Genomic DNA, 22,279 nt, shown 5'->3' on the forward strand with positions numbered 1-22,279 from the left:
TGGTTTTTTGGCCATTTTTCACACATGTTTCTAGATCTTCTAACTCCTATCCTTTGGTGAATATGACCTTGTAGGCCAAAATGATTAGATATATGAAGAGTATAGCCACTGCTGGAAACACAAATATAATAGTGAAAATGATAGCAATAAATAGAAATATAATATACTCAGCAATAAAAGAGGACAGTACTAGTATTAAGTATAAAAAGAATAAAGTAGAAATATTAGATATGACAAATATAGTAGTTGAAGTAAAGAACTTAATGAATTAGATAAAGAGCATGAATACAAGTGAAAAATGCTCTGATGAACTTGAAGATCCTGTTGAGGAATTCCTCTGAAGGCAGAGGAAAGCAGAAATTGAAAATATTGAGAAAGCTAAGAAATATGGAGGACAGAAATAGTAATGCCAACATTAAGATCATAGTATTCTCCGAAGGGAGAAAAGATAATTGGCGGAGAGAAAAATATTCAAAGAAATGATGATGGTAAATAACTCAGAATTAAGAAAGAACAGAGACTTTCAAGGGTTAATAGGATACCAAAGATGAAAGGTAAGAAAATCCTGAAGATAAAAAAAATCCAGCACATCTTGATAGACTCGTGAAATTTAGGAATATCATAGCCAAAAAAATCTAAACTTTTGGAGCAAAAGAATTGACTATCCACACATTAACATGAATCAGATTAAATTACCTGGTTAGCCCTGAGGTTCTCTGTTATTCTGAGTATTTGAGGTTAGGGAAAATATCTGTGTAATATATAATTGAAAACTTGAAAAGTAAATTCATTAATTCATATTGCATTTGATAAACTGTTTCCCAGTGTAATAAGGGACATATTTTCTTTAGAACCTTACTTCTTGAAAACAGATTTAGGGTGAGTGATCAAAATATATAATTTTGTGATTTTGTATAAATATTTGAGAAAAGTTATTTTCATTAAAGAATTCTATCTCTCCTTTTTTTGGGGGGGGGGTATAGTTCTATTTGACCTCATAGTGGGGCAAGAAATGTGTTTTTGTAGCCATAGATGTAAAAGGGATGATTTTTCTGTTTCTAGTAATTGAATATGACACAAGTAATTTTCAGTTGCTCTTCTTTGTGCTCTTAGATTTTAATTATTTACATTGTCTGTTATCACTGCTTGTATACCCAAAAGAAGTCATACTCATTTTTGGCTCAGAAATCCTCTGTCCGGTAGAAATATAATGTAAACCACATATGTAATTTAAAAATTTCTGGTATCCACATTAAAAAAGTTTTAAAAGGATGAAAGTAATTATACTGTATTACATACATACAAAATATTATGTCAATATGTAATCAATATGCAAACATTTTTTTTTAAGCTTACTTATTTATTTGCGGGGGAAGGGCAGAGAGGGTGGGGAGAGAGAATCCCAAGCAGGCTCCATGCTCAGTGTGGAGCCCAGTGTGGGGTTTGATCTCATGACCCTGGGATCATGACCTGAGCTGAAATCAAGAGTCAATCACTTAACCAACTGACACACCCAGGCTCCCCTTAATGAGATACTGTACCTTCTCTTTTCCATAGTAGGTCTTTGAAATTTGGTGTGTATTTTACAGCATATCTCAATTTAACCACATTTTAAGAACTCAATACCACATAGAGCTAGTAGCTACCATACTGTCAGTGCATCCCTGAAACAAATGATGGTTCAGTGTTCTAATTGTTGGGTGGTGTAAGAGCTTTTTGTAAGACTTCAGTTGCTGTAAGGGATCTTAGAACTGAATGCTCTTGGAGCAAGTGATATTTATATCCATTAATTGTAGCTAGTCATGAAAAGGAACACCAAGACTGCAAGACACTATTTGGTTGCTATAGTTTTCAGGGTAGAAATTATGTTAAAACACAGAAATGTGTAGAATGTTCTGAGTCTGACTGACTGGTTTTATAGTTTTACTTCTTAAGTCCAGATAATTCTGATTGTCCAACAGGCAGTTCAGATTTAACATGGGCAAAACTGAACCTTGACCTTTCCTTCCAGATTCCTGCTCATATTAGTGAATGGTATTTCTGTTCTTTCCTGGCACAGGGGCCAAAAATTCTTTCTTTGACTTCCAGCTAGAACATTGATGAAAAGTCACAGTCTGCTGTTGCAAATGTCCACTTGGCTTAAATCCTTAGTTCTCCATACTTTTACTATGAAGTGTCTATAATAAAAAAAAAAAAAAGTCTGCTGAGCACTTTATGTAATGTTAATGTCACTTAAAAAAAACTCAGTGGAGATTTAGGACAAATATATGTATTTTTCAGTAGTTGACTTTAAAATTCTGTCAGCTGTCTGATAGTTCACATGCCAACACTGTTGAAACCTCTTGGTAGGACTGATTTAGTTCATGCTGGCATTCATTTACATTTGATTAAAATGAACAAGCTGAGAGGGCAATATAAGTCAGGCACAGACAGCAGAACAGGAAAAACCAAGCTTTGCATTTGGTATACTGTGCTTTATACAGGGGATCTTGTGGCCATTTGTTTAAAGCACTTTATTAGAGAAAGTAAACTTGAAGAAGTGTAAGATGCAGATCTCTATTCCTCTCAATTTTAGAACTGTTGATGATTCTTTAGTTGCAACAAAATGGATTTTTATGTCAAGATTGGCTGCTTTAAAATCATACTGATTTGGGCCTTTTAGTGTGTAGTAAGATCTTTTGGAACTAGCGTTGCCTAGGGGTTTTTGTTCCCTTTCTCTTTTCCTAAGATATGTAATAAAACATGAAGATGTCAGATATAAAGGATAGCTATTGCTCAGACTTGTCCTTTGCTTGTCTGGTTATCCATCAAACACTATCAGCCTGATTGTGCCAGAAAGTATGAAATAATGTCATTTGAAAGCAATCAGTCAAATGATGTCAAGGTCTTTTAAAAGTCTCAACTAGCTGTTCTGATATCACAGGATGTTTTACAAATATGATATACTGAAATGATTACTCGTAGGAAATGTATCTTTAAACATGCTTTCTTTAGCCCTTTCTTGATTTGATACCTTGTGCTTTGATTCAGATGGGATAGGTGCACTTAATAGTATGTCATAGTGGTCTAGAATCCAAACCCTGTATACTATAACTTGCAAGAAATATTAGCTAGGGTCCATTCCATCACTAAAATGTCAGCTTATAGTTTGGGGCAGTCAGAGCAATAGGCAATTTTTATAGCCACATTATTAAAAAACAAAAAAAGAAAACCTTCTCTAGCTAAGCCAGCAGGTAAGGATTCTTTCAGTTTTGAGACCAGCATTTCTTCTTTACCATAGAATCTAGTAATTATCTCGAACCTTAAAAATAATAGAAAAGGTCATAACCTGAAAGGAAATAAGGAATAAGAAAAATACCTGTTTTTCTTAGGAAAATAGAATTTTGCATGCAGTTTAAATTTACTACGTGATTTAACTTAATAATGAAATGGTTCGTTTTTATATACTAAGTAAATTAAATTCAGGAGCTTGGGTCTGTGTTCTTAAAGGGATTGTATATTATTTGAAATGAGAAATGAGAAGACATCAGTGATTCAGGTTGTTACTTGTGATGATGCCTAATTTTGAAAAAAATAAAAGGAAGAAAGAAAAGAATAGCATTTGGGGTACCCTGCTGTGTTTGTTGCAGCATTTCAAAATACATTTATTTCATATTCCTACTTACTTCCTTAATCATATTGATGAATTTTGTCTCTAAGTTTATGATAAACCCTTTTGAAAATGCATCTTATCTGATAGAATACTGAGGTGAGAAGTCCAGTTGGCATTGTTTAAATGAATGTCTTTACCACAGTAAAGAGATTATACTTTTCTATTTCCTTTTCATAATTAGAGTTTGTCACTGATTTTTATGTCCTAGCAATGGAAATTATTTTTCCTATTCTGATTTGTTTTCAATATAATCAGAAGTTCTATAATTAATCACAAGACTCTAATTTTGTGTAATTGGAAGCTAGTCAAATATGTCAAGAAGCTCATGCCAGAAGGGCCTAAATATACAAATTCTTTATTAGAGGATAGAAATTATATAATAGTTTTATTTTTTTTTAAGTTTATTTGAGAGAGAGAGAGAGAGAGAGAGAGAGAGAAAGCATGAGTCAGAGAGGAGCAGAGAGAGAAAGTGGGGGGTGGGGAGAGAAAGAGAGAATCCCAAGAAGGGCCCATGCGGTCAGCACAGAGCCCGATGGGGGCTCAGACCCCTGAACCATGTGATCATGACCTGAGCCAAAGTCGGACACCTAACTGACTGAAGCACCTTTTAGAGGAAAACTGTAGGACTACTTAATGAATCCAAAAATAGTGCAGTATCTCGCTTCAGGTTAGAGAAAGAAGCTATGAATGAGATGTGAAGGAGCACTGGGCTTTTTTACATTTAATTAAAGCCACTTGCTATATCTACAAAGTCAGAGTCTCTATCAAGGAAGAAATCAAGGTGTTTTAAGACAGCAAGAAAATTAGGTCATAAAGGCAAGAAAAAGTAGCTGAAGTACTAAACAAATGAATACATTTTGCAGCATCTGTTAACATAAATGTTAGAAATATGTTGTTAGCCATCTGGGGCTACCATGCTTGAACTATACATTTGGATCAGTGATTTGAAGTTCAGCTGTGTAGGGGCGCCTGGGTGGCGCAGTCGGTTAAGCGTCCGACTTCAGCCAGGTCACGATCTCGCGGTCCGTGAGTTCGAGCCCCGCGTCGGGCTCTGAGCTGATGGCTCAGAGCCTGGAGCCTGTTTCCGATTCTGTGTCTCCCTCTCTCTCTGCCCCTCCCCCCATTCATGCTCTGTCTCTCTCTGTCCCAAAAAAAATAAAAATAAACGTTGAAAAAAAAATATTTGAAGTTCAGCTGTGGAAGGAAATGGAACTCTTAAGTATCCTTGTTGATCAGTTGTTTTTAACAACCCAAGACCCTCCATTTCTTCAAGTGCCTTCCCAAGGACAGTGTTTTGTCACATAATACATCGCTGTTACTGATGCTTTAATAAAAATCCTGTCCACTCCCTCTTTTCAAAATTTATTTTATTTTTATTTTTTTATCAATTTAATTTATTTTTTAAATTTACATTCAAGTTAGCATATAGTGGAACGAAGATTTCAGGAGTAGATTCCTTAATGCCCCCTACCCATTTAGGCCACACCCCCCCCCCCACAACTCCTCTAGTAATCCTCTGTTTGTTCTCCATATTTAAGAATCTTTTTTGTCCCCCTCCCTGTTTTTATATTATTTTTCTTTCCCTTCCCTTATGTTCATCTGTTTTGTCTGTTAATGTCGTCATATGAGTGAAGTCATATATTTGTCTTTCTCTGATTGATTTCACATAGCATAATACCCTCTAGTTCCATCCATGTAGTTGTGAATGGCAAGATTTCATTCTTTTTGATTGCCGAGTATACTCCATTGTGTGTGTGTGTGTGTATGTGTGTGTGTGTGTGTGTGTGTGTATATATATATATATATATATATATATATATATATATACACTACATCTTCTTTATCCATTCATCCATTGATGGACATTTGAGCTCTTTCCATACTTTGGCTATTGTTGATAGTGCTGTTATAAACACGGGGGGTGCATGTGTCCCTTCAAAACAGCATATAGTCCCTTCAAAACAACCTAATAGTGCAATTGCTGGGTTGTAAGGTAGTTCTGTTTCTAGTTTTTTGAGGAACCTCCATACTGTTTTCCAGAGTGGCTGCACCAGTTTGCATTCCCACTAGCAGTGCAAAAGAGATCCTCTTTCTCTGCATCCTTGCCAACATCTGTTGTTGCCTGAGTTGTTAATGTTAGCCATTCTGACAGGTGTGAGGTGGTATCTCATTGTGGTTTTGATTTGTATTTCCCTGATGATGAGAGATATTGAGCATTTTTTCATGTGTTAGTTGGCCATCTGATGTCTTCTTTGGAGAAGTGTCTGTAAATTCTTCGTAGATTTTGGATACTAACCCTTTAACTGATATGTCATTTGCAAATATCTTCTCCCATTCTGTAGGCTACCTGTGCTTTTTATTTTGATGAGGTCCCAGTAGTTCATTTTTACTTTTGTTTCCCTTGCCTCCAGAGACATGTTGAGTAAGAAGTTGCTGCGGCCAAGATCAAAGAGGTTTTTGCCTGCTTTCTCCTCGAGGATTTTGATGGCTTCCTGTCTTACATTGGTGTCTTTCATCCATTTTGAGTTTATTTTTGTGTATGGTGTAAGAAAGTGGTCCAGGTTCCTTTTCTGCATGTCGCTGTCCAGTTTTCCCAGCACCACTTGCTGAAGAGACTGTCTTTATTCCATTGGATAGTCTTTTCCTGCTTTGTTAAAGATTAGTTGGCCATATGTTTGTGGGTCCATTTCTGGGTTCTCTATTCTGTTTCATTGATCTGAGTGTCTGTTCTTGTGCCAGTACCATACTGTCTTGATGAATACAGCTTTGTAATACAGTTTGAAGTCCGGGATTGTGATGCCTCCTGCTTTGGTTTTCTTTTTCAAGATTAATTTGGCTATTCGGGGTTTTTTCTGGTTCCATACAAATTTTAGGATTGTTTGTTCTAGCTCTGTGAAGAATGCTGGTGCTGTTTTGATAGATACTATCCACCCCCTTTGCTACACTCCCTATTGCTCTATCTCTACTTCCAAGTGTTAGTAAAAGTCCATGTCAACGGAAAAAGAATTCTTGTAGAAAATTAAAATATGTACTTAGAAATACATATCTTTTGTGTCTTCACTTTACTAATGAACATAATTGTAGACCCTTTGACATTAGTTTTAGATTATTTAATAAATTTAAGTATGTAAGTGTAGTGCAGAATAGATTATGTTTAATTAAAATTTCCAGTATCAGCAGTGGTACATTGTTTAGTAATATTTAGAATGGAGATAAGATTGCCAATGTAATGTGTAGCTTATGTCTGCCATTTATACCAGGAAACAGACTCAGCAGGAAGTTAAAGAATTGTGGACTGTACTACTTAAAGAAGATAAATAGCATGCACTATGAAAGCCACTCTTCTGTCTGGGCAGTCTTTTAAACATTTACTAGAAGCCTATAGATGCAGTTGGCAATTTCAGTGCACATAGTACAATTTATGTGCATATTTAGGAAGCTTTATGAAAAACTTCCACATAATATTTTGCCCAAGATTCATGGTTACAAATAACAAACAAAAAAGGAACAGTTTGGTTGTGGAAAACCCAGATAAGTATATTTCTTACCTTAAATGGGAAATTGAGAGATGTAAATTTAACTAAATATGGTATAGATGTTTTGGGAGACAGAAATGATGAATGAAAATGTAATGAATAAGGAACTTTAGAACTTCTGTTACTGCCTCACAAATTTATTAAATGAATGAAAAACCTAGGAATTTAAGTGATTTTTAGAGTCTTTGCATATAAAGATTTATGGCTGAACAAATGTCAGTTCTGTCTCTGTGTAATTGTGGTAGTTATACAAAATGAGAGAGAATGTGGCCAGAGAAATCCAGCAGGGGCCAGAATCCTCTCAGCTGACTTCCCTATCGCAAATGTAGCACTGGAGATTTCTTTCAGGGAAGCTGTAAAGAGTATAGATGTGGTATGTTATGTTTTCTAAAGCTTTAGGATGGCCAAATATTTATGACTAGATATATTAGGGAATGTAAAAAGTATAGATAGGACAGTAATGGTACTGTTTTACTCAATGGTAAAGTAAACATCTCTATAGTAAAACCAAGAAGGACAGGTTCTAGAATCAAATGCAAGTTTTGGATAAGTATGTAAGACAAATACATGAGGCTAAAAAAAATTTGGTGCTTAGGATACAGAGGTCACCTGTTGCCTTTACTTGGGTGTTCCAGGTGTCTTTGGCTGAACAGTTTATGAAGCCCTCATGTGCCTTGGGGATAATATCACTTTTAGGGATATTGTGAGGATAACAGTCTGTATAGAACTTCTAATAAAATGCCCTGCATGTAGTAAAAACATGAGGAGTGCTGGCTGTGTTGCTGTTGCCTCCACAAGAGCAGTCCTTTAAGAAGACAAACAGAAGTTTGACAATGCATTATCTCTTGGGTGCCAACATGAAAAACAAAATGTGTCAAATTCCACTTGGCAGATCTTTGTTTGGCTTGTGAGAAGTCTAATTGTGAAACTGCTTGCTATAGTAGCTTGAGAATTTTGAACCAAAATTATTGGAATATTTTAGAAGTAAAATGATTTTATGGGTGTTTTACTTTATGGAAGAAAATCCAGTGATCCATGTACATTTATCACTGCATATCTCTTAATACCTTTTTTTCCTTGCTCAAGCAATTGTTTTACATTTCTAAGTGATGTAGAGCATCAGTAAGGTGCTTAGGTTAGCCTCTGAATAACAAGCTTCTTTTCACACCATAGGTTTCATGATCAAAAATCAGCACTGCGATGTCTGCTTGCATTATTCCCAGGTTTACTCTCTCAGTTCTTCATATCATCCAGACCCCTGAACTGGAAATATCTTGTTAACTCTGCACTGTTTAATATTCTTTGGCAATTAAACTACTTGGGCATGTTTAGAGCTCAAATGAAATCTATGCGTTTTGCTTGACAAGGTTGTTGGTTGGTTTTTAGAGCCTACATATTGAAAATCATGTTTGAGGCTACCTGATAGGGAAATTTTCATGTACTGAAGCATTGTACTGATGAAACCAAGTCTGTTTTGAAGATCAAGTAAGATAATGTGTGTGTGAGCCCAGTGAAAACCAGAAAGTACTGTGGGCATCTGAGCACTAGAGTGTTAGGATTAGTGATGAACAGCATCTCAGGCAGCCAAAGGGGAACCTGAAACTGGGCAACAAACTTGGTTCCAGGAGGAAGGGGGAATATAATGTGGGTTCTCACAGTTTGGGATTTGTAATTGGGATCCATTGCTATTATAAGAAAATGGAGTTCAAAAAGAACAGGATTTTCCATTGGTTAACATCAATGAAGTTAAAAGAGCAGCTGCTTCTAAAAGTTAATTTTACTTGGCATCTGCCTTGGTCCCAGTAATAAAAGTGATAGTTCTGTTCAGCAACCTGTGCTCTCTAGAGCTATATCTTTTGTTGCTGTAAGGCCTCCATTTAAATAAATTGTTGCCTTTAGATTTCAAAAAATTTTTTTCAACCTATAAATTTTTATCTCTTACAATTGAGGCATAAGCATAATATATGCATCTTCAATTTAGAAAAGTGTTAGTATTCTAGATTTTGAGTTGGTATTCTTGGGTGAAGTAAGGTGCAGTGGAAGCCATCTCAAATCTTGTATGAAATGAGACTATAAAGGCATTTTGAAAAGCATTCCCACTTGTTCTTAATTTAAAAACACACCTGTTTAAAGCTTGTGTCCACACAAAACCTGCACATGGATGTTTATAGCAGCTGTATTCATAATGGCCAAAAGTTGGAAGCAACCAAGACATCCTTCAGGTGGTGAATAGATAAGTAAGCCATGGTACATCCAAATGATGGAATGCTAAAAAGAAGTGAGCTATCAAACCATGAAAAGACATGGAAGAATCTTAAAATCATATTGCTAAGTGAAAGATTCCAATCTGAAAAGGCTACATACTCTCTGATTCCAACTATGTGATATTGTTGGGGAGGAAGGATTTCTTTCCCTCTGGGTCCTTCTGATATGAGACAGATTAATGCGGGAAAATTCAAGTTAATAGCATATGTATGGGGAATCGATATGGACATGGAAATTCTGAAGACAGCGTGACAGTGCGCTGCTTGTATGACCTAAGGAGATGGATATGGTCTGAGGACACATAGGGGAGAAAACCATTAGCAGGAAGGTGAGGAGATGTTTGCAAAACCAAGGTTGCCCTGTTAGGGAAGTTTCTTAGGTAAAGAGGAATCGCTGTTAATAACTCTCTTTCTAGTATACGCAGGCAGTTGAAGGGGAAGTAAAGAGCTTTTCCTGAATCTGCTGGGTTTTGATTGTTTTGAACTCAACATAATGTTTATGTCCAAGTGGCCTATCTTGGGGTGGTCTGCCTGTGGCCCCTACAGTGTTCTAGCAAAGGCAAAACTAAGGAGACAGCAGAGTAGAAAGATAAGTGATTGCCAGGCATTGGGGAGGAGAGGGGAGAGGAAAGGAAGGGATGAATGGGTGGAGCACAGAGGATTTTTAGGGCATTGAAACTGTTCTGTATGACACTAAAGTGGTGATGCATGTATTATATATTTGTCCAAAACCATAGAATGTATAGCATGAAGAGTGAACCGTAACGTAAACTATGGACTTTGGGTTTGTCAACATAGATTCGTCAGTTGTAGTAACTGTGCCACTTTCATGGGGGATGTTGGTAATGGGGGAGGTTATACAGATGAGTACATGGTAAATCTCTCTATCTTCCTCTCAGTTTTGCTGTGAACCTAAAATTGCTGTAAAAATAAAGTCTATTAAAAGTAAAAAAGTAAAAAACCAAACCAGAACAAAAAACACTAAATTTGGTGTCTTTGTCATTTGTAGATATATATAAATGCCACTGCCCTAATATCACTGGAAGAGAGAGTAAGTACTATTCTGCCTCTTTGAGCAGAACAAGATTGTATGAAAGGAAAGGTCTAACTCGTGCTGATTACCTATCTTGGAGTTCTTTTAAGGTACAACTTTGATATTAGTGCATATTGTCATTCCTCTTGAGTTTTGTAAGGAAGGTGAAATCAGTGGTAGAGGGTAAAACCCCAGAGAACAAAATTGAGCAATATTTTCCAAGTGAGCATTGTTTTCTTGTCATTTTTATGTGTTTTAATTTAGCCAGTGTTGAGCGAGTCGTTCAGAAAGAAGGGATTTATTATTTTAAAATGAAGCCACCCTTTTGTTCTTCATTTTCAACTGATTGAGTCACCTTTGTTTTTGAAATGTCTATTGACTCTTAAAGAATCATGTACCGTATTTACCTGTGTAGTTTAGCTCCTTGTGAATTTTTGCTCCTTCCCTTCATGCCCATCATTTGAAGAAGAAAATCATGATTTCTTTTTCCCCTTTCTACAGGGCCCTTTAAAAATTCTGCTTCAAAATAACAACTGGCTGATAGCACAGTCTCCTTTAACATGTTAAGAGCAACAGCTTCACAGCTGGAGGCAGAATGCTTTCCTTAGCGAACATTTTCTTTTACAAACTGTAATTCATTTATTCCAGGTGTTTATTGAAAGAGTTAAAGGAGCTGTTGGTTGTATTGTCTTTCTTTCTCTCCCTCTCTCTAGTAAATCTGTAATTTCTTAGAATCAGTGTTATAAACTTTTAAGTCTATTGGCAAAATGCCTTATTTTTCTGATTACTCCCACTAGGGATAGCCCACACCAGGCAGATAACCTCTAATCTCCCATTCCATATCCAGAGCAGATATTGGCAATCAGTCCTCTTTCCTGGATGTAGCTTGGAATGAACCCTCCACACTGGGCTCTATAACCTACTCGTGAATAACAGTTGGACATCACTGCTTTATGTGTAATCCCTGGCCTTTTTTGCCAGTCCATGATTTTACCTGTGACTTACCTGCTGATAACACCTAAATTTATATCTTTAACACCATATCCTCTCCTGGGCTCTAGCTCCACATATTCAGTTGCCACTTGGGTATTCAGAAGCACCTCGAATTCAGCATGCCAAAACACTTGATTGCCTTTCTTCTTCCCAACCTCCTCTTCCTATAGCTACTATGTTGCAGTTAATAGAATAATCTACCTGCCTAGATGTCCTCTATAGCATATGCTTCTGTTTTAGGCATAAAATTATGTGGAGTATACCTCCTTCATACTTCTCACATTCATGTCTTCCTTTCCACTTCCTTGCCACTGTTTCTATCATAGTTTGATTCTTTATCTTAGATACCTGGATCACTCACCTACAAACAGTTCCTCATACTGCTAGAAAATCACTCAGCCTTACTTTCCTCTCTTGAACTGTTTCAAACACAAATGTATGCATGTACTTACCTCCAGAATCATAATTCTTTTTTTTTTTTTCAATGTTTATTTATTTTTGGGACAGAGAGAGACAGAGCATGAACGGGGGAGGGGCAGAGAGAGAGGGAGACACAGAATCGGAAACAGGCTCCAGGCTCTGAGCCATCAGCCCAGAGCCCGACGCGGGGCTCGAACTCACGGACGGCGAGATCGTGACCTGGCTGAAGTCGGACGCTTAACCGACTGCGCCACCCAGGCGCCCCGAGTAGATTAATCTTCTAATTGCTATTTGAATTTAAATTTTCTTGCAACTTTGTGTCCTTTTGAGCTGGAAGTGTTTTAAGACTCCTTTTAAAATAACTTCTCTACCAGGAAGTGCATCCCATTTAGTTAACAATAGTATCTTGAAAATTAACATAGCTCCTTCATTATGTAACAATTTACATAAATGACAAAGGACTTTTTTCTTTTTTTTACATCTAAGTGAGCTGTATTTGAATAGAATCACTTGTACACTGTTCCTGACTCATTTTCTGTAAATTTTTGAAGCGGATGTGTCTTGCCAGGTTATGGTTTTTTAATGGGTGTTCACTGTAGAAGACTTTTAACTTTGATGTATGTTTTAAACTTTCAGTATTGTTGGGAAAATTATATTTTAGTAGACATTTTTGTTTTATTTGTAGCTATTATTGTATGACCAAAACAAAACAAAACAAAAACCCACATCAAAAGACATAGATTAGAAGGAAGGAACTATGTCGTGATTACTTTTTAGTATTTAGATTTAGATTACTGTTATAGTATATCCATAATTTAAGTTTTGGACTGGTTTATGTTTTTTTTTTTTTTTAATTTTTTAATGTTATTTTTGAGAGAGAAAGAGACACAGAGTGCAAGCAGGGGAGGAGCAGGGAGAGGGAGACACAGAATCTGAAGCAGGCTCCAGGCTCTGAGCTGTCAGCACAGAGTCCGATGCGGGGCTGGAACTCACTGACCGCGAAAATATGACCTGAGCGAAGTCGAACGCTTAACCAACTGAGCCACCCAGGTGCCCCTGGACTAGTGTTTTTGGGCTACTTGTTTCCTTTGAACTAGGGAGCTATAGTTTCAACTGCATTGAGTGCTTCCCCTCATTGTAAAAGGAAGACTAAAGATACTCCAGTCAGCTAGAAATGAAAAGAGAAATGTGTGTGGTCCCTCTAGTTGATAGGTCATATTTACTTAGGAAAACTTGAGAAATGCAACACCAAAAAGGCCAGTGTCTAGGGGAGACTTTTCTAAGCTCATGGTTCCATAGGAAATGTTTGAGTGAGGTGAATCTTTCATCTTCTCTACAGTATTTATTGAGTGCCTACTGTATGCCACACCATATGCCGTTTTAAGCAGTGGGGGAAAAGTGGGGGGCAAGACAGAATAGACAGAGTTTATATTCTATTGGGAAGAGAAAGACACAAGTAAGCAGAGTAATAAGGTAATTTCAGATAGTGATGAATGTTGTGAGATGACTGAATAACAATACCTGCAGAGAGGGTGCTGCTTTACCACGAGTGATTAGGGAAGGCCTGTGGGCAGAAGTTGCATTTGAGCCAAGTTGCAAATAATGCTAAGGAACCTTCAGTGCAAAATTTGGGAATCTTCAAGACTGAAAGTTTATGGGTTGGTGGTTCTTGAAGAGCACTGCCCTGTTCTGAAAAGTGAAGGAAATAAGAGGAGACAGAATCACACTGGGATCAGGCAAGGGCCTTTGACTGCTTTACAGGTGTAGTGTGATTTGCTGGGAATCATGGAGAGTGCTGTCTACCGTGTGGATGCTGATTTCAGGAGCTAGCACAGGTTCTACGCGAGTGCGGTAGCTAGCTGCTTATGGTCTAAAGAACCCAGTTTCTGGGTCACCTGGGTGGCTCAGTTGGTTAAGCATCCTACTTTGGCTCAGGTCATGATCTCACAGTGTGTGGGTTCGAGCCCCATGCTGGGCTTTGTGCTGATAGCTCAGAACCTGCGGCCTGCTTCAGATTCTGTGCGTCCCTCTCTCTCTCTGCTCCTCCCCCACTAGTGCTCTGTCTCTGTCTGTCTCTCTCTCTGTCAAAAATAAATAAACATTAAAAAAACAAAAAAAAAAGATCCTGGTTTCCTTAGAAGTATAGTGACAAAGTTGGACCACATGCCTGCAGACTTTCTCTTGTGTTTTGTACCTTTGAATCTATGTGGTATTTATTGGCATTAAAAGGAGAATTGTTAGGGGCACCTGAATGGCTCTGTTGTTTAAACATCTGACTCTGGATTTTGGTTCAAGTCATGATCTCACAGTTTGTTGTATCAAGCCCTGCATTGGGCTCTGTGCTGACAGCACTGAGCCTGCTTGGGATTCTCTCTCTCCCTGTCTCTCACCCCTCCCCCTCCCCCCACTTGCGTGCATGCATGCACACATGCTGTCACTCTCTCTTAAAATAAAACATTTAAAAAATTTTTAAAAGGAGAGTTATTAGATGGCAGAATCCCTTATTTTTTGTACTTACATATAGTGCAAAATGCTAGATATACTCAGTGATACTGACCGTTAAAATGACATTTTTTTAAGAATCCGTAATCTTGGGGCACCTGGATGGCTCAGTCAGTTAAGCATCTGACTTTGGCTCAGGTCATGAACTCATGGTTTGTGGGTTCGGCCAGCGTTGGGGTCTGCACTGGCCGTGCAGAGCTTTCTTGGGATTCTCTCTCTGCCCCTCCCCTGCTCCAGTGCTCTCCCTCTTTCAAAATAAATAAATGTTAAAGAAAAAAAAGAATCAGTAATCTGTTATACTTGTCTAAAAACCACACAAGCCTTGTATTAGTTAATTCAGTTTACTAGATGCATTCTTAATAATGAAAGGACATTCTGACAGCTCACCCCAACCTCTCAATAGTAATAAGAAATAAAGTATATGTTATGCCAACTTTTTTTTATGGTTCCCATGAAACATCCTTACCTCAAACAGCCCATTTAGCCATCACAGATATAAACTGTGATAGATCTTCCTTCTCTTTCATTGTTACATGTCAAGGACATTGCTGTATTTTTTTTAATTAAAAACAACAAACAAAATGTGCAAACCAAAGCCTATTGAAACTAGACAATTATTCATTTCATGTTATAGAGAAAAGTTTTTAATGTTGAAAATCTTACGATAGTGTATTGCTTTTTTGTAAGGCTGACAGTTGTGATTCAATTTTGATTTAGATTTAGTTTTGCTCAAAGCATGAATTTGAAAAGCTTTAACCATGAGATGTAGATACGGATATATTTGCATGGAATTATACACTTGGAAGTTTTTGGATTTGTGACACATTAATATTTATTTTTTTTTTTAAATTTTTTTTTTCAACATTTTTTATTTATTTTTGGGACAGAGAGAGACAGAGCATGAACAGGGGAGGGGCAGAGAGAGAGGGAGACACAGAATCGGAAACAGGCTCCAGGCTCTGAGCCATCAGCCCAGAGCCCGACGCGGGGCTCGAACTCACAGACCGCGAGATCGTGACCTGGCTGAAGTCGGACGCTTAACCGACTGCGCCACCCAGGCGCCCCAACACATTAATATTTATTAAATATCTGTTATGCCATTGCTGGGGATGCAGTGCCCCTCATAGTCCAGGTAATGAACTCATAGTTACTTGGGCTCAGAAAGAAATTTCAGAAGAAATGATGGAGCCAGCAGTCCCTAAAATGAGGTTTATGTTCTGTCAGCAAAAGGTCAGCAGATGGCTTTAAAGAGCTTTGGAAAGAGCTTTATAACCTCATCTGCTTACCATGAAGAGATACATGCTCTTTTTGAAAATGCTAATTGTTTTAAAAGTTGAAAGCAAAAACCTTTGGAAGATTCAAAATCTTCCTTGAAATAATTTTAGTCAGAGCATTGACCAGTGATTGAGGAATTATTCTTGTCAGTGATTAAGACGTTTGAAAATAAGTTGTAGGGAATGGGAAGCGGTGAGATGGGAGTCAAATCATTAAGTATATGTGTTCCAGAAACTGGAGCTATGGCAGATTTCTACCTGATATGCTCCCGTTGTGTCTTGTGCAATTGGCAGAAACTGTATACAGGCATATCTTGTTTTATTGTGCTTTGCAGATACTGCGTTTTTTTTTTTATAAATTGAAGGTTTGTGGCAACCTTGCATTGAGCCAGTCTATCAGTGCCATTTTTCAAATTACATTAGCTCACTTTGTCTCTATGTTACTTTTTGGTAATTTTGCCAATATTTCAAACATTTTCGTTATCATTATATTTGTTATGATGATCTATGATTGGTGATATTTGATGGTACCATTGTAATTGTTTTGGGGCACCACAAGTTGTGCCCACAGAAGATAGTAAACTTAATTGATAAACGTTTTCTGTGTTGTGTTTGACCAACGACCCATTCCCCTGTCTCTCTCTCCCCTTGGACCTTCCTGTTCCCTGAGATGTGTAACAATCTTGAAGTTAGGCCAGTTAATAATGCTAAAATGGTCTCTAAGTGTTCGGATGAGACAAGTGTTCACTTGTCTCTCACTTTAAAGAAATAAGTTTTGTGAGGAGGGCATGTTAAAAACTGAGATGGGCCTAAAGCTAGGCCTCTTGTACCAGTCAAGTTGTGAATACAAAGGAAAAGTTCTCAAAGGAAATTAAAGGTGCTACTCCAGTGAACACATGAATGATAAAAGCAAAACAGCCTTATTGCTGTATGGAGAAAGTTTTTATGATCTGGATAGAAGACTGAATCAGCCATAACATTCCCTTAAGCCAAAGCTAATCCAGAGCAAAGCTCTAACTCTCTTTAATTCTGTGAAGGCTGACAGAGGTGAGGAAGCTGCAGAAGATAAGTTTGAAGCTCCCAGAGGTTGTTTCATGGGGTTCAAGGAACTATGCTGTCTCTATAGCATCAAAGTGCAAAATGAAACAGCAGGTGCTGATGTAGAAGCTGCAGCAAGTTATCCAGAAGATCTAGCCAAGATAACTAATGAAGGTGGCTCCACTAAACAACAGATTTCCGACGTAGATGAAACAGCCTTATATTGGAAAAAGATGCCATCTAGGACTTTCATAGCTAGAGAGGAGAAGTCAGTGTCAGGCTTCAAAGCTTCCAAGGACAGGCTAACTCTTTTATTAGGCCTTAAGGCAACTGGTGGCTTTAAGGTGAAGCCAATGCTCTTTCTTTATCATTTTGAAAATTCTAGGACTCTTTAGAATTATGCTACATCTACTCTCCTTGTGCTCTGTAAATGGAACAACAAAGCCTGAGTGATGGCTCATTTGTATACAGCATGGTTTACTGAATATTTTAAGTCCACTGTTGAGACCTCCTGCTCAGAAAAAAAGATTCCTTTCAAAATATTGCTGCTCATTGACAATGCTCACCCAAGAGCTCTGACGGAGATAGAGAACAAGATTAATGTTTTCACGTTGAAAAAAAAAAAAATTAAAAAAAAAAAGATTAATGTTTTCATGCCTGCCAATACGATATATAAGGAGTAACTTCAACATTCAAGTCTTATTAATTAAGAAATGTATTTTGTGATATTGTAGCTGCCATACATAGTGATTCCTCTGATGGTTCTGGGAAAGTAAATTGAAAACCCAGACAGGATTCAACATTTTAGATGCCATTAAGAACATTTGTGATTCATGGGAAGAGGTCAAAATATCAACATTAATAGGAATTTGGGAGGAGTTGATTCCAACCCTCATGGATGACTCCAGGGGTTCAAGACTTCAGTGGAGGAAGTAGCTGCAGATGTGTTGGAAATAGCGGGAGAACTAGACTTAGAAGTGGAGCCTGAAGATGCGCTTGAATTGCTGCAAGCTCATGATCAAACTTGAGCAAACGAGGAGCTACTTCTTATGGATGAGCACAGAAAGTCGTTTCTTGAAATGGAATGTACTGGTAAAGATGCTGTGAAGATGGTTGAAATGACAACATAGGATTTAGAACATGACATAAACTTAGTTGAGGAAGCAGCGGCAGGGTTTTAGACGATTGACCCTAGAACTTTTGTGGGTATAATGCTATCAAACAGCATTGTGTGCTACAGGGAAATCATTCCTGAAAGGGTTAATGGATGTGGCAGACTTCTCTTTTATTTTAAGAAATTGCCACAGCCACCTCATCCTTCAGCAGACACTACCCTGGATCAGGCAGCTGCCATCTACATTAAGGCGAGACCCTCTACCAGCAAAAAGATTATGACTTGCTGAAAGCTCAGAGGATGGTTAGTATTTTTTTAGCAGTAAAGTACTTCTAAAGTAAGTACATTTTTTTTTTTAGATGTAATGCCATGCATACTTAATAGGCTACAATATAGTGTAAACATAACTTTTATGTGCACTGGGAAACCAGACAACCTACTTGATTCACTTTTTTTTGCAATATTTGCTTTATTATGTTGGTCTGGAACGGAACCTGTAGTATCTCTAAAGTGTGCTTGTCGTCAGTCACACTCATCCTGTGCCCAGTGTTTCAGCAGTGTGGGTCAACAGGACATTTTAGAATGTCTAATGAAAGAGCAGGTGTAATAACTTCAGCCTAATGAGGGGAATGGTTAACTTTCATTTTGAAAATTTCAGTTTGGCCTTTGTGTGGAGAATAAATTAGGGAAGAGGCAAGAGTGGAAGCAGAAACAACAGTGAGTGGAGATGTATTAATAGTTTAGGAAAAAGGAAATGAAGGCTAAGATTATGATAGCATTGAGTTGAGAAATATTCTCTGTATGGAATGAACAATATATTTTGAAATATATTGCAGTTACTGGAGTGTTTTTGTTTGCTTTCATTTAGAAAAGACAGTTTGATTAGAAAGCATGCTATGTAGATTGACAGAAGTAACTGAAAAAGCCCAGTCTGTCTTCTCCATCTGTTTTCAGAAAATTCACTTTTGAAATATCTAGATAAATTTTCTTTTTTGAGCATAACTGGTTCTGAGCCATGCAATCTCTTAGATGACATTTTATTAAGGGATTTGACACTAGCAGATATCGTGTGTATTAAAGTGTTATGTTTATAAAATGTTGGCTCTTTTTAAGTTAATTTATTTTGAGAGAGAGCGAGTACACACTTGGAGAAAGTGTGAAAAAGAGAATCTCAAGCAGGCTCCACACTCTCAGTGCAGAGCCCAATGTGGGGCTTGAACTCACAAACCGTGAGATCATGACCTGAGCTGAAGTCAAGAATGGGATGCGGGGTGCCTGGGTGGCTTAGTCGGTTAAGCGTTCGATTTCGGCTCTGGTCATAATCTCGTGGTTCATGAGTTTGAGCCTTGCCATCAGGCTCTCTACTGTGTTTTTTTAAATGAAAAAACAAAAACAAAAAAACAGTTGGATGCTTAGTTGACTGAGCCATTCAGGTGCCCCAAAAGTGTTTTGTTTATAAAACCTTATAAAACATACAACATTTTATGTCATGAAGTATAGATTTAACACTTCTTAGAGATACTGAGAGTCTTTTGGCTATGCTAAATTTGCAGCAGACTGTCTCACTTTATTTTAAATTAGTTGAAGACTGTTGACTTGTGTTAACTCTTGTCCCAAAGTGGGAATGTCTCTCCATTTTATTAATTAGATGATTTAATTAGAATGACTTCACATGTGGCATTTTGGTCAACATTTTTTCCCCACAAGCACAGTATATATTAGATGTTTTAAAAGTGATTTTATTTTACTTGTATAATACTAAAAATTAGGTGTTATGAATTAAATGTGTTTTGTTTTTAGAACATTTTAATTAATGTATGAAACAATTAGAAAGGATACCCTGTATAAAAGCAAAGGCTACTTTCAGTTTGTCATTTGCCTTAAGGAAGGTTCTGTTTTGTGAACTGTCAAATAATTCACTGTTACATTTCAAGATCTATATTGACATAATAGGATCTAGAAGAAATCTTTTACATTTGTTTTGGTGTTTTATTAAGGTTACTTCAGGCTCTCTGGTTGCTTTGGATGAATGTTTTTACTTTGGGGGAGTTAAATTCTTATAGTATAAGAGGGCTTTCTTTTAAGAACAGAAAGAATGAGGGGCGCCTGGGTGGCGCAGTCGGTTAAGCGTCCGACTTCAGCCAGGTCACGATCTCACGGTCCGTGAGTTCGAGCCCCGCATCAGGCTCTGGGCTGATGGCTCAGAGCCTGGAGCCTGTTTCCGATTCTGTGTCTCCCTCTCTCTCTGCCCCTCCCCCGCTCATGCTCTGTCTCTCTCTGTCCCAAAAATAAATAAAAACGTTGAAAAAAAAATTAAAAAAAAAAAAGAACAGAAAAGAATGAGAGATACATAGAGATATAATTAATATTGCAATAAAGTATAGCAGAGGCTCACATTTTCATGATAAACTTTCAACCTGAGGTATGATATTTAACAATAAGGCTTTGAATCTTACATTTTCTTTTCTAGATCAGTTTGGTGTCAGTTGTCAATATTAAATACTTTTGAGTTGCTTTTGTGTGTTTAAAAGATATTCTTGGTTTCTTATAGTAATGTGGTTCTCAGAATGAAGGAGTACATGGTAGAGAGAGAGAAAAAGAGTGTGTGTGTGTGTGTGTGTGTGTGTGTGTGTGTGTGTGTGTAACCAATTCTGCATGTAACCAATTTCACAGTGGCTTAGCTATAAATGAAAGTTCCTCTCCCCAGTTTCTTCATCATCCCACGATTCAGTGCTACAAAGTTGATTGCTATAAATTTAGAAGTTTTTTCATTTTTATTTACAAAGATTATGTATATTTTTTAATTTTTTAATGTTTGTTTATTTTTGAGAGAGAGGTAGAGCGCAAGTGGGGCAGGGGCAACGAAGAGAGGGAGACACAGAATCCGAAGCAGGCTCCAGGCTCTGAGCTGTCAGCGCAGAGCCCAATGCAGGGCTCAAATTCATGAACCACAAGATCACAACCCGAGCCAAAGTCAGACGCTTAACTGACTGAGCCACCCAGGTGTACCTACAAAGATAATATTTTTATAACTAGAAGTTTTCTCATGAACTCATGAAAAGATGTTCTCAAGATATTCTTCTCTTATTCTTTTTGCTTTACCTCCTTTTTCTTTACTTCTAAACTCAGTGACCTACCCTGCAAAACTTAGGGCCATGTAGTTAGCTTTACTCACATGTGTCAGCTTTCTGTGCAATTCTTTAATTTAAAAAAGAAAAAAAATGTGCTTACATTTTAAGTACCCCCTCTCCCTGTTTTGCATTTAGTGTTCAGATGTGTTCAGTAATTGATCTTTGCCGTTTTTACTAACCCTGTTTTCTGCTTTTAGTTAACAGCCAGGTCCTTGCCTGCTGTGCAGTCAGATGAGAGACTTCAGCCTCTGCTTAACCATCTCAGGTAATAAGATGACATAACCCTTCTTATGCTTATGATTGCAAGTGCATCAAAGTGGGCAAAGTGTATTAAAGTGATTAAAACCCCTTCAGTTACTAAAAACTTAACAGTTTTTGTTCCTTGCTTTAATTCTGTGATGCAAGTTGAAGTTCTTAATATAATACACTTGCTACCCTTGACTTTGGGGTCTGTTCGAAGCTTTTTAATTCCATGAAAGTATGTAGAACTAGTTGATAAGTTGAAGTTAAAACAAGCAGAGGTGACTAACTACAGAAAGATCTCAAAGGAATGAGCTATTTACATGCAAAGTGAAAGCATACTTCTGGGACCCGCACAATTTTATTGGGGATAGATGAAATAGGTAGGATTTGTTTTCTAAATACAAGAATAATATATTCTCATTATTTTTTAAAAAATTAGAAAGTATAGGAAAGGGAAAGGAAAAACCCATCATTACCACTCAGAAGTAATACTTCCTTCTGTGCTGTTTTGGAACCTAGTGTTGAAATTATACTTTACATTTGCTGGGTTTTTTTTCATTTTAAAATAAATGCAAGACTTTTCTGTTATTAGCCTCTCTTCAAAAACATTATTTTTAGTGATTTCATGGTATTTTATTGTATGACTGTACTGTAGTCTATTCATCCTTTTGGGGGCATTTAGATCATTTCCAGTTCTTTTCACTAGTGTAAAAAATGCCATATGTTAATCTTTGTCTATATTTTTTATCATTTTCTTAGCATAGGTTCTCAGAAGTGCAATTACTTTGTCAAGGCATATGAACCATTTTAAAGATTTAAGTATATGTATTTTTCAAAAACCTTATCCTGCTTATATTTTTATATTATACAAGATCGCCCATTTTACTGTACCCTGAAGAAGAGAGGACAACTAAAACCATTGCTAATTTAATAGTTAATCACAGAGGATACTACTGTGACCAAGTACATTTCATTGATTCTTAGTAAGAATGATCCTAAAACATTTTATTATCCATTTTCATTTTGGAGTGGAATTAACTATTGGTATATTTGTTCATGTGTTGTTAGAATCTCCTGAT

General features: G+C 37.2%; 1 protein-coding gene across 1 annotated transcript in view; it reads left to right on the forward strand.

Annotated features, from left to right (window-relative positions):
- Nucleotides 1-22,279, forward strand: part of PRIM2 (DNA primase subunit 2) — a 346,574-nt gene that overhangs the window by 159,034 nt on the left and 165,261 nt on the right. Inside the window, exon 8 of the mRNA XM_030315767.2 lies at nucleotides 21,155-21,222. Coding sequence (XP_030171627.1) covers nucleotides 21,155-21,222 — 68 coding nt within the window. The remainder of the gene's footprint in view (nucleotides 1-21,154; nucleotides 21,223-22,279) is intronic.

The sequence above is a fragment of the Lynx canadensis genome, chromosome B2, assembly GCF_007474595.2.
Source record: "Lynx canadensis isolate LIC74 chromosome B2, mLynCan4.pri.v2, whole genome shotgun sequence".
Taxonomy (NCBI): domain Eukaryota; kingdom Metazoa; phylum Chordata; class Mammalia; order Carnivora; family Felidae; genus Lynx; species Lynx canadensis.